This window comes from Pundamilia nyererei, unplaced genomic scaffold (genome assembly GCF_000239375.1).
Source record: "Pundamilia nyererei isolate P.nyererei 1_Seehausen unplaced genomic scaffold, PunNye1.0 scaffold00024, whole genome shotgun sequence".
In the NCBI taxonomy this organism is placed as follows: Eukaryota; Metazoa; Chordata; class Actinopteri; order Cichliformes; family Cichlidae; genus Pundamilia; species Pundamilia nyererei.
In genome coordinates this window covers 2,863,841-2,877,393 of record NW_005187425.1, presented here as the reverse complement: position 1 = coordinate 2,877,393, position 13,553 = coordinate 2,863,841, and the positions used below count along the sequence as shown (strand labels likewise).

Sequence of the window (13,553 nt, the reverse complement as noted above, 5' to 3'; positions counted from 1 at the left end):
ACCAGGAGGAAGTTACCTTGCTTGGCCTCCTGCCTACAAATCTATAACGGCTGCCTTTTGAACTGCCAGTCGTGAGAAGTACTTGATATTAATGGAGGGGGAAAAAAAGAAAAAAAAAGAAAGAAAATCAGATGTGTCTCCTAATGGCTTTGTCCTCAATGTGCTCCATCCTTGTTTTCAGAAATGTCCTGTGGTCTTATGTTTGTTTTAATACTTTCCAGGGGTTTGTGTTTTCGGGATGGAGAAGATATGAAATTCTCTGTTTCAGCTACGTGATCAAGCACCAGAGGCCCGCTTCAACACATTACATGAGCAGGGGCTGCCACTTAATATTCCTTAGTGGTCCAGTGCATTAAGCCATAAGCCACATATTGTAATTCAAATGGGAGAAAGGGTGCATTAAGATCCATCAGTGCTCCCTAGTCAAATTAGATGTTAGGCTTATTAGTACTGCTACAACTATTCACAGCTTTCATTGTCCCCTCAAAGATTATTAAATTATATCTGCCAGTTCTTTTTTTTTTTTTTAAAGACAAAAGTACAGCTTGTATTGCTAACTGAGGCACAAATCAGAAAGGGAAGCTCATAAACTCCTGTCTGCTTTTCTACATGTTGAAGGGTTTTTCTTGAAATCATCAACAACATAGTTTGACAGCTTATCCACAGCCAGTCACACACACCTGTAAAACAGAGCCAGCTTCCAAAGGCCTGATGTGTGTTTCACTTTACGCTACAGCTGAGCTGTATATTCTAAGCCGATGAGGGTTGACGGCCCCTTTCAGGCCTCACTGATTTCCTACACCTTCCCACATAAAAATGTAAAAACCTAGTACCCTGAAGTCAGAATTGTAACTTTTATTAAGCAATGGCATCTATGGGTTTATTTTATAGGCTCCTTTTAAAGGTAAGTAAATTTCCTCTCACAAGTGTCTGCATTCCTCAAGAAAAACAAAACAAACTCAATAAAAACTTACTGATGTATTGTTATATTCTTCCCTCCCTCTTAAACTCTTGACCCAAGTTGCATATCTTTTTAGATTTCTCATCATCTAAGGGTAAAAAAAAATTAAGCTTTCAGTCCTCCTTGTGATTTATCCGTCTCGTGGTTCTGCGATTACTTGCAGTGTCTACTGAGTGCAATGTACATGTTGTGCAATGAAAATAAAGGCAAATTCTTCTCAGATAATCTTGCTCAACTATTTCTGTAAGGAATTTATTCTGGCATCATTAAAGGGACTAAGCTAGAAACAGATCCGGCCTTTAGCGTGCTGCTAATGATCACCCATTACTGTCTTACTGGAGACCTCCCCATTCCTCTTTGATGCAGGATTTTTTACAAGTGCTGCAACAACATTATCCATGTATTCACTCAAAATGGTTTTACACAGAGTGTAAGTCAAGCCTGAAACCAAAATCTGACAAGTTTTATGTTAGTGAGTTTCAAACTAGCCTCGGGCACAAGCAGCTAATCTACAACATGACACCCACCCACTGACGTCTGGTATATGTGAGAAAGGACAATAAATCACAAACACCCCTGTAGCTGAATGCAAACTTTTCTTCGCAGTCTGAATCACATGCTCACACCAGCTGGATGCATCACAAGCAGCATTAAAGGACATTCTGTTCCCGGCGATAAAGACAAATTCTCTCTTAACTTTTTCCTTTAATTTTAAAAGTTTTTTTTGTAACTTCTGCTCTTACAAATCACTCTCCTGTGGCAATGACACGTGTGTCTGGATTTGTCATGAAGGCCTTTAATTTAAAAGCACATATGAAAGAAACATAAGACTGCAGCAAGCTCCCAGAGGTAACAGAAACTGCAGTGGCAATGGTGGAACTAAAGCCAGATGACTGATAGCGAGTAAAATGACACTGTAAATGGAAATGTACTTTTCACTCTCTTAAAGCTACGCAGAAACTACAATGGAGCACAGAAAATAAGCAAAGTAGAAGGCTTACGATTTAAAAAAAAACAAAAAAACAACCCAAAAGACATTATGGCTTATACCCTAACTTTTTCTGTAAAAAGGGCTTTGTTCAGAGAAAACTGTTTCCTGTCCAGCGTTGCTGTTCTTGGCAGGGTCCTGCAGATGGGACTGATTTCTGGCAGACCACACACCATTTTAAAGGGTGGATGGTGTTTATTTATGAAGGGGCTAGCAAATGCCTCTCAAATGGGTGAAGATATTTGCACAAATTTAAGTAACCTATATATTTACCATTCCAGCCACTCTATTCTGCCACCCTAGCCTTTCTGAAATCAATACAAAAATGACTGTGGCTCCAACAACATTTCATGGCACGACCTTGACATGATCAGCTCTTGGTGGTTTGCAGCTGTGCGTGCAGATGTGTGCGTAACATAACACAGGATATCATTAAGTAAATGTCCTCAAAGATGGCACATCCATTTAAAACACGTGACTGCGTTAGTATGTATTGCACAGCAGCAGTCGACAGTGTAGAGGCATGTTTCCTGGATCTCGCTGCAATGGTGCAGCTGTTGATTCAGCTGGAATATGTGCGATTGTGTGTGTATTTGCGGGGATGACAGAGGGTTTCTGGGGGGAGGTGTCAGAGTTACGAGACTGAGAAAACAGCAGAGCTCGAAGATGACAGCACTGACTGAACCGTTCCCGTGAGGCTCAACAGTCATAGCTGAGTTCATGTTAACAGAGTGCTAAGTTGCAGCACCGTAACTCCTCTGGGCAACACACACACACTTTAATGGATGACGCATGATAATTCAAACTGCTTGACTGAACACAAACATTTGTTTATGTATGTTTTGATGCCACTCATACTGACCTAGTTATTTCAACGTCTCACAGACGTATGCCAACCAAATATTTCACCCTGACAGTCTTAATTTTTCAGGTTTTTTCCTTGTCAGCGCAGCGGAATACAAAATGCGTCAGTGTAAATGAAATGAATTACATCTGGCATCAGATGTAGAGAACACTGGCACTTAAATATCCTGCTTGGCATTATTTAGAGAACCACAACCTCTGGGATGGAGACAGAAGCAGGACTGGGGAGGAACTGGATAGAGGTTCAAAAGGCTTCTCTCAACTCACATCCACTCAAAGCTCTTCTGTGGTGCGTGGCGTTATCGTCTTTTGTTGCCCCACGACTAAACCTCTACACACCTCTCCATAGAGCTTAGAGTGATGCAACACTTCCAACAGTTTACAGCGTAAAAGTTTTTACTGCATAACAATATGATAAACTGTTCACTGACGCACGCTTTCTGTTAAACAATCAAGTATATTATTTGGAGAGAAATCCCCTGCTTACACCAGAATGATAACAAGGAAACATTAATGGATTAATAGAGTGCAAAGACCTAATAACATTGGAACAACAGCAGGGAAGAGGCAGAAAGAGACGTGTGAGAGGGGAAAAACATGAGTGAGTGATGCCAAAAACAGGCTGAAAAGAGAAAAGGGACATAGCTGGTAAGATTCCCTCACAGGAGCTGCAGGGAACTTCACATGGCTAACTTCACGGCTGGTGCACCCTCCTGTTGTCCAACATTGTCTGCCATCTTCTCTACTATTTTACTGACAACATGAAGAGGGTGGACTGTTTTGGACTCTATGACAAAAAGTTGCTCTGAGCTCAAAGGAAGTCCAGCAGACAGTGAGTAAGAGGGTTTGATCAACTGCAGCAGGCAGGCTTGGGAAGAAAGTGCGGGGGTGGATCATTTTGTGCTGCTCTTGCCAGAGACTGAACTCTAAAAATCTCAACTGCTGAGGCAACTACAAAATCTAATTCCCAACACCCAAAGTGTAAGAATGTGTGCGTCAAAAATGACTATATGCTTTCTTATGTGTGGGAGAGACTTTCTTCGTATGTGCCTTATTAGTCCCACTGAGTGTGTGTGGTTCATGGGTGTGTTGGAAGGGCAGGAAGCGGTCCAACTAAGAGTTTCCATTTTCATCAACTTCAAGGTATTTCACACACCTCATCCATTTTCTTTCAACAATCCACAGTTACACTGTGTGTTTATTTTCCCAACTCAAATTGGGCATGTATGGTGATCACGCTATCAGAGGGGAAACTATACAGAGCTGTCCAAATGGAAATTCTACAATAAAAACATGACTTTAGCACTTTACTGCTTCTTACCAGACTGCCAACTCAAACAGCTGCACACTAATTTTTAATTGTCAATTTAACCTCTAGTAACCACTGTTTCTTTGAACAAGCTGTGACAATATTCAAGTCAAGGACTTTTAAAGTCATGGCTGGCAAAGTCAATACACCACCAGGCGTATTTTGCCAGACCTGCTTTGAGGTAGACATCTAGACTGCATATCCTAAACACTGCCGTTCTATCCAAGCCAAAAGAAGTGAAGGAAGAACTAGAGTGCATTATATCGAGAGTCCTTGTTAAAATTCCGACGAGGGAAATCTTAAGGCGCCTGGTTTGCATTACTTGGTTTTTGAAAACTGCTTCAGGGACAGTTAAATTGCCTCCTTCTTTGACATTTAACTCTGATTCCTAACCTCCAAAACCAAATACGGAAAATAGACAAAGGAGGAATGCTAAAGCAGACCGCTGTCCATCATTTATTTCATTACAGCCCATTAACATAGTATAGAGGGAGATTTAATATAATGAGGAAGCTGAGTTTTAAACAAAAATCAATCCACTTGAGATAAATTAAGGAAACCACAATATACTTCAATATACACTTTGAATTTTCATGTCAGATCTTACAATTTGGGTCAACTGTTGTCAGTGTGATTAGACTGTATGCAATGACCAATCTCGATTACGTTTGAGACAGTTTCTTTTATGATACAGACTCAAATGCTGCACAAATCGACATACCACTCCATTAATCATAATTATGTACAGCATTTGGTGTGTTTTTTTTTTAACAACAGCTGACTATAACACACAGTAATGATACAGTGTGTTGCAGAAGCCTCGTTATTCATTTCATGCAATGTGTCTAATAACTGAGAAGTGCAACCTCTGTATCTGCAGATGATGCTTCAGGTGTTAACTTTGCAAAGTACGTTTTAATACAGTCAGAGTCTCGGTTAATTTTTTTTTTCTTTCCAACTTGCTTACATAAAACGTCATTGTGTAATTTAATGCTTGAACTTATACAGGTCTACTCAGTCTTGCACTTCAAGTTGCTAAAATACCCCTTTGGAAAAGTTGCATTCACTTCAAAGCCAAAGGCACCACTCTGCCAAGACCTTAGGGACATCAGATCTCTACATGCAAGACTGTTGATCTGCTGCTTTTAGAACTGAAGCACAGACGGAAAAGACATAACCCAACATTTTTTTTTTTTTTAGAAAAATAAAAAGCTATAAATGCTTTGTCGCAATGACTCTTGTTTTAGGGTCTGATGACAGACAATTTTTACTCCCAAAACATGAGTTGAAACATAGCTCTGCCCGACACAATGTTGTGATCTTAGTCAGCATCTGCACAGTCTTTTCTCTTGTGACATATGCATGCAGACAGGTTGTGGAAAATCTATCAATTTAAGCCGTAAGCTGAAGTTTTAGTATTGTGAATTGTTGATCAATAGAATTTTGTTTTATTTTAATTACTTTTAATATCATTTTACATAATTCTTAACATGAGGGGGACAAAGAGTAAATCAATCAGCTTTAAAGTCAATATTGGGTATGATCGCCTTTGGTTTAGGTAAGCTTTCTAATAATTTATGCAAAGAGTCTTAACAAAAAGTTTTCTGGGCTTATTAAAGGACGTTCAAATCTCTTTTTTGGATGTTGGCTGCCTTCCCCCCCCCCAATCGCTATCAGGATAATCCTACACTGCTTCTGTAATGTTCTAGGATAACGTGGCATATAGCAGCTTTATCACCATTTCTCTTCCTTTTTGACAACCACCCATTTGTTGAGACATTTCTGATAGGACTTCAACAAATATTAGATTTATCTACTGAAGGTCCACATGCATCCATCAGGTCCTGTATCATGTATCATTGTCCTTCACTTGTCCAGTTCCCTCATCTTTAATTAACAATACAGTGCAGAGATATGCCAAGTTTGTGGATGATTGCTTGTTGGGAATCACCTTATCTTTAGCATTTTTCATAAATTCAGCTGAAGAAGTGGGAACAATTTACATGTTTTTGTGAGAGGCTGCTAGTAACAAAATGCACGAAGATGCAATTTAAAATTGGTTCTTTGCTAAGTTGCTCGTTATATGTTAGTGTCCCCAGTCTTTGTTGTGGTCTTTCATTTTTTGGAAGCAAACACATGTGTCCCTCACGTTTTTCTGTGTCATTCCAATAGTTTGGGCAATCTCCCTCCAGGAATTAGCTGACATCTGTGAGTCCTTATATTGAGGCTATGATTATTACTCTCTCACTGATAATCAAAAACTGCAGGACAAAAAGCAGCAGTGACAATAATTGTGGGCTGTGTCAACGCCCAATCTAGTTAATTTTCCAGGGAGTTTACAGTTGCATCATAGGTTATGGTGTAGAGTTTCCCACGGGTTTGTGGTTAGAACGTAGCCACTGTGTAGATTTAACATCCATATAGCCATTCTCTTCTGCTTATCCTTGTCAGGGTCGCTGTAGCCTATCCCAGCTACCATAGGTCGAGAGCTGGGTACACTCTGGACAGATCGCTGTTAGATACCTAACCCAACTAACTGCATGTCTTTGGACTGTGGGAGAAAGCTGGGGTACCCGGAGAGAACGGGGAGACCAGAGAATCATAAATCCCCTGTTGAGCCTGAATAAAAGAAGATTCCACTATAAATTCTCAGGTTCAAATACTGGACTGAAAATGAGTGAAAAAGCAGCCAACGTCAAAAAAAAAGAAAAAAAAGAAAAAAAGGTTAAGGCCTTCAGAAAGCCAAGACCAGACTCCCTAAAACCACCGCAAAGTTGACCTCGTCCTGAAACAACAGCAGCAAAGGCAATGTCATTTCTTGAAGATGTTATGCTGCTAAAATTAGATAAATTAGTTGAAAATTAAGTAAGATCTGACTGTAAAAAGATTTAAGAGATTTTGTTGGTTTTATAAATGATTTAGATAATTTCATTAAATATCACAAAGCCACTAGAGGCAAGTGTTGGTGTGATTTGTTGATGCGTGAACACATTATCAACAGTTAACAGTGAAAGTTTAACATCTCATCCACAACTGCCTCTAATCACCGGTCCTGCAGCCTGTCGTCCAGCATCCTCACTGCTTCGCCTCAGTCTGTAGATATTCACCTCCGCAGCTCCAAAACTTTTCTGCTCTTGATTTCACTTTTTATTTGCGCAATTTGTTCCCCACACTCTGGACTGTCTGCAGTTCCCCTGCTGCTCTATAAAGCCAACAACTCGCCCGGTTCTCTACACGTTCGGTCACACACTCCGTGCTCTGAGTGGCTCTGCTTCAGCTCAAACTCCCATACATGACACGTTTGGCCCTGCAGTAACTACTACTCTGCACTACAGCAGGCATCATATCAAAAAGTGTATAAATAGTAAATGTTGCTAGGCAACCTGGCATGTACAATATTGTTTTACATTAATTTCTATTGGGTCTAAATTACCTCCTCATTTGTTCTAGGTATAAACGGTTATGTTTATTTATTTATTTTTTCATTTTTTCATTTTTATTTCACACATCCTAAAATTCACTATTTGCTATATTTTAACCAATTTCGATATTTTCTTTAAATGCCACGGAGTGAAAATGACCCCCTTCGTGGTTCTACTGCTAACAGAGTGCAAGAAAGTCTGAAATTGAGTCAGACTTTCTTGCACTGAGAAAGTCACATTACTGAATAGTCAGAAATGGTTTCACTTGAGAGTTTGCAATTAATAAAACAATTGTACTGGTATGAAAGAGCATCAATTAATAAAGAACTGAGCTATACAGCCACTGTGTCATACTTGACTGTTCCCCAAGTACCAGTACGAGAATGTGAGCAAGTTGTCACCCATTCAGAAATATTTAAACTCACTGAGCCAATTCCTCGTTTTATTGAATGTAGTGAAGCTTGAGGACATTTCATTAAATTGCTCACACAGAAAAGTCAGTGATGCACTGCTTGGCCGGATTAGGGTTTTTAAACTTTAGATAAGCTGGTATATTATTTGTATATTATATTATTATGTAACTGAGAAAGCCCCCCCACCCAGTGTTGTGTCAGCTGTGTTATAGTATCAGAGCCCTGGAGTGGTTTAACGTCAGTGTAGTTCCATTGTTTTTATTTGTTTACATTTGTAATTAGGACTGACTGAAGGAGCACCTGAGCATCTGCTCCATTACCAATGAGTGAAGTGCTGCTCAGTGGGCTTGAAAACAACCCAGAGACAAAGCACACATTATCCAAGTGCAGACTACACACTCACCTTCTGAAAGAAATCCTCCCCACCGTTGACTCTCCCCTCAGAGGCAGCTAGAGTGAGACAGAGGAAAGAGAAATATAAATTCATCAAAACCACACAGTCACTCAGTTTTTAAATGTACAATCCAGCCTAACACAGCCAAATCACACACAGATTATCCAGTCCTCAAAATGTTACCGTATCTGCACTCAGTAAAGTGTTTATGGTGGATCTCCATTTCTTTGCATATTGCGTTTGGCATGCATAGCGATACTGCTGATTTGCAAGAATGGTATAAAAATGTTCCAAGCAATTTTCTATAATCCTAGAGATTGGACACAGCTTCCGTGTAACAAATTGATGGATACAGTGAAAATATTTGGGCATTTTACAGTAGCCATTAATGGAGCATTTCATACCACACTTGGATTGACTGATGTTGGTTTTGCACTTCTTAAAATAACATTCACACTTACGACTTTTGTCTGTCAGCATACTGTAAATGCCTGGCCTTGGAAATGGTACATGACAACTTTAAAATTCCCAAACATTGGGTGTAAACAGACTAAGGACTTAGAGAAGCAGTGGTGTTTGACTTAAAGTAAATTTCCAAGCAGGTGAAAATGCCAAGAAACTCCCTTAGCTGATACAGTAAGCAGGAGAGAAGCACAGAGCCAACCACCAGAGCAAGTCAGGCCTGAAGTCTCTCCAGCACATCTGCAAGTCCTCCAAGCTGTGGCAAGTTCTGTTAATGCAAAATACATATCTCCTATCCAAGGAGAATTCTCATGTTCCTGTCATTTGGGAATACAGGGAGAGTTTAATGATGCATTTCGGTCAACGTTCTCAAGATGGATCTGCTGCAGTCTGTGTAAATCTGGGTCAGAAACATCTGCAGCGGTAGAGTTGCTGTGACTTACAGTTCAGTCAAAAACGCTGACCTCGGTGCAATGACGACAAAAGTGTCCGAAACATTTCAACATTTATTTCTGAATGGACAGCTGAAGTATAATGTATTCAAAAAGTGACTTTGCAGTTTTGAACATTAGAACCAAATTCAATAACTAAAAAAAATGCATGGTAAACTTATCGCACAGTAAATATCGCTGTCTGGACTGTTGGGCTTTAGAAAACCATAATGGTAATCATTTATGATGAGTTATAATGAATCAAGAACGTAACTGCAACTAAATGGAGCTCTAAACCTATTACGTCAAAAAAGAAAAGCAAGCAACCATATGGTGAATGCCCTCTGAGCCCCGTTGAGTTTTATGTAAAATTTCCTCAAACCTATAAAAGCTGGCCCATTTAAAAAAAAAAAAACAAGAAAAAAGCCCATTACAGATTGTACACGGTGCAAACAGTATTATATGATGATAATCCCACTGTGAAATTAGGGTGTGGAAAGCATTGTTGAAGCTTTCCTATCCACACCACATTTTAAAAGACAGATAATTAAAATTCACTAAGCACTGCATCCTTTTCACCACCCCAATACACTGATAACATGAATATTAGCTCATCATTGCATCCAAAAGCACAAAAAAGTGGATTAGAAACTTGTGAGTCTGAATCTGGAGAGTCTGATTTAAGCGAGCTTATGTCCACGACCATTCTTCCTGCTTTGAAAACCGATCGGAAAAAAATTCCAGCTGTTAACACTCTTATGCAACAACAACATTAACAACTGTCACGAAAGGGAAAATAAGCATCTTGTTGAATCAATGCTGGATGTCTCTTCAGCTGCGTTAAGAGCCTCTGATAGCGGATGCTCATAATGACAGCGTCAGCATTCTGCTGTGCTTAATCTGATAACAGACGAGACTAATAAGGGTGAACAGGATGGCGGGGGGCTGTGACGAGCTGTAAACACTGGTATGGACTAAAAGCTGTTTTGCATTGATGTAATTTCTCTTGTAATTTGTATTAATTTTGGGAATGCAAATATTTTACAAATCAGTATTTGATTCTTTAGATAAGGTATTTGTCAGGTAAAACACACAAAATACTTGGCCGCTGCTTGCCAAATGCAAAATTGTTTTTGCTTTACTTTATCTCACATCATATACTTTATTTTCGTGACTGTCATGTATCCCAGGCGGGAATTTTAAGACGTTCACTGTGGTGGTATAGTGATTAGCATCGTTCCTCACACAAAGAAAGTCCTGGGTTTAAATCCTGCCAGCCAGCTACTGTTTTTTCCTTGTGTGGTTAGCTCTCAAAGGCATGCATGGGTTAGGATAATTGGCAATTCTAAATTGAGATGTAAATGGTTGGTGTTTTTCCCTCTCTGTGTTATCCTTGCGATAAACCAGTGACCTACCCAGGGTATACCCCATAGGATTTTCCCCCCCATGACAAACAACTGATAAAGCATAAAATGTCATGAGTGTCAATTTGAGCTACAGTTACAACTATGCGGCTACCAAATACAAAACAACGTGTTCCGTATTCACAGAACTCCCAGCATATTTAGTTTATCTCAGTGAATGTAGGTTTAAGTGTTTTCATCCAGTATTTGCTTTAGTATAGAACTGCTCTGACTTGAAAGCTCAGTTTTGTAGGTGGTCTGAAGTTCCAAGATTATGAAAGACCCCGCTACCGTGTCACTTCCTGTAAGAACTAAGACAAACCAAAAGGAAAACAGCAGCGTCGGTTTTCCCCCCATGTCTACTGAAAAATAAAAGCAACACACTGTCTAGCAGAGTAGACCAGCTGTTCTTTTATCATCTTATCTCCTCTTATCTTGCCTATATGTGGCAAAATAGTGACACAAGTACAGGTTAAGCCAACCAAAAGGTAACTTACAATATTATTCTACTTGGTAATAATTTTCTATGTTGGAATCTGTGTTGTAACCCAACTGGAGTCAAGGAGATGATGTGATTATATTTGGCTCCATATAGCCAAATAAGGTGGTAAAGTTGCACAAAATGCTTGAAGAAGCAGGAAAACATCAAATACCTATCCACTCACTGATTTTAAACAAGTCAAACTCTTGGTCAGCTGTATGACATTTTCACATACATTTTCACATATTCAAATAAGACAATGCATTTTTAAATGAATGAACCAAATGGGGAAAAAGAAAATGTGAAGAAGTTGCCTTGGTGCCTTGAAGCCACTGTTATGAATTAGCAGTACACAAACTAAACTGAAGTGAGGAAAATTAAATTTATTTCACTGATAACTCGCAAAAGCAAAGACTCCAACTCCATCTTTGGCATAAATGAGGAGCTAAATGGAATTTGGTATGGGACAAGATTGAAAACACGAGCCATGTGCAAAATGCAAAACATCCTGTTGCCATATGTGTAAACTGGCCGTGGGAGAATCCAAGGCAGAGACAGACTGTTTGATGAGTTCCAGTGTATATAATTTTTTATAACTTGTTTGAGAAAAAGAAAAAAAAAAAAAGTAATTATAGCAGCTTTGGAGGTGGGATTCGGGAAAAGGGTGCCTTGGGTCTTGAGAGCTCTTTGCAAATGTAAAGCAAATTAGATCCCAGGATCTGCAGGTAACATCTTGATCATGCTCAATCATCCAGGTAAGCAAATCCCCAAAAGTTGGTTCTATTATTCCGTTAATCTGGACGTATTGTTTTCCAGTGAGAGCTGACTGCAGGTTTTCCCAATCTTACAAACAGTACATTTGCATAATGACAGAAACTAGCAACACTGAAGGAACGATGGGCTGGGAGATCATTAATATGCAAATTCTCATGACCATTGATCAACAACTACAAATCAAAGCTGAAAAAGATCACCACGAGTTTTAAAAGTGTGTGTGTGCGGTACCACCAGCAGTCTCTGATCTAATGACCTTAAAGCCCGAGAAGATGAATGTGGTTTCAACAGGTCAGATAAATATTGAGGAGCTTGACCATGTAGGGCCCTAAAGGTTAGAACTAAAATTTTAAAATGAAACCTAAAATTTACATGTAACCAGTGAAGGGAGGCCAAGATTGGAGTGATATGCGAGCTTCTCTTGGTGCCTGTTAAGAGACGTGCTGCAGCATTCTGCACAGTCTGAAGACTATTTAAGGCTGATTTGTTAAAACAAGTAAAAAGGCCATTACAGTAGTCTAAACGAGAAGAAATAAAAGCATGAATAATCATCTCAAGTTCAAGCTTTGATACCATTAGACTGAGTTTAGAAATATTCCGTAAATGATAAAAACTGTTTGTTTGTGTGTTTGTGTGTCTACAAACAGATAGCACAACTTTGACCTGAATGGGATGTGTAACAGGAAAAAAGAATTTGCTGTCCAAAAGTCCAAAAAGAACAATAAAGCAAATTTATTTTTGGTCGGCGACCACAAAAGCAAAAGCCACAGCTTTTTGGAGTGATGGGCTCTACACAGAAGAATCAAAGGATTGCTTGGCTACAATAACATTATACGTGTTTTTCTTGTTTTGCCTTAAGGCACAGTAGACCTACATAGATTTTTATGTTTTTATCTTTTATGTTAAGGAAAAAGAGCTAATGTGTAATTAAATGTGCATTTCTAAATAAAAAGGCAACAGCCATATGTTTGGTGAACATCAAAGAAGTCTTTTCATACTAGCTGTGAAGCACGGAAGCCTAAATGTTATGGTTTAGGTTGTCTTGCAGCCTCGTAGATAGAGGGCTGAGTCAACTTTGAATTCATGTAAAACATTACTTGAAGAAAAATGTGAAGACATCTGTTTGAAGCTGAACATGCAGCGGAAATATCAATGGGGTAATAATCCTTAGCTCAGGAGTAAATCCACCAAGGATGTGCTTAAAAAAGAAGAAGAAACACAGGGTGGCCTAGTTAAAGAATCCCAGTGAAGTATTGTTTTTTGGAAGAACATTACATGCATCAATGTTTTTGTTGTTATCTTTAGGTACTGCGTCAAAGATGGTCAAAAGGGATGTACTTTTTTTTTTTTTTTTTAAATCAATCACTACTGATTAGAATAAAATACCAGCCTCATCAAAAAAAAAAAAATTGCTCACATGAACATTAAGTTAAGTGACTGAAAGGCTGCCTCTCTACTGCCCTATGAAAGACCGGGATTATTTTCTCTGTTTTAATGCAGTGAATGGAATTTGCACTCATTATTGTTGAGTTTGAGACTTAAAATTCAGAAAACCAATAAATTCACCCTCTCAGCTTCAAAACAATCATGTGATGATTTGCCAATAACATAAAATTAGAAGGGAAAATGATGACCAGAGAGATCCTTTGGA

The 13,553-nt window shown here is 39.0% G+C and overlaps 1 protein-coding gene across 1 annotated transcript in view; it reads right to left on the bottom strand.

Annotated features, from left to right (window-relative positions):
* bicc1a (BicC family RNA binding protein 1a) overlaps nucleotides 1-13,553 on the bottom strand; it is a 55,172-nt gene that overhangs the window by 30,685 nt on the left and 10,934 nt on the right. The window contains exon 2 of the mRNA XM_005727393.1: nucleotides 8,361-8,407. Coding sequence (XP_005727450.1) covers nucleotides 8,361-8,407 — 47 coding nt within the window. The remainder of the gene's footprint in view (nucleotides 1-8,360; nucleotides 8,408-13,553) is intronic.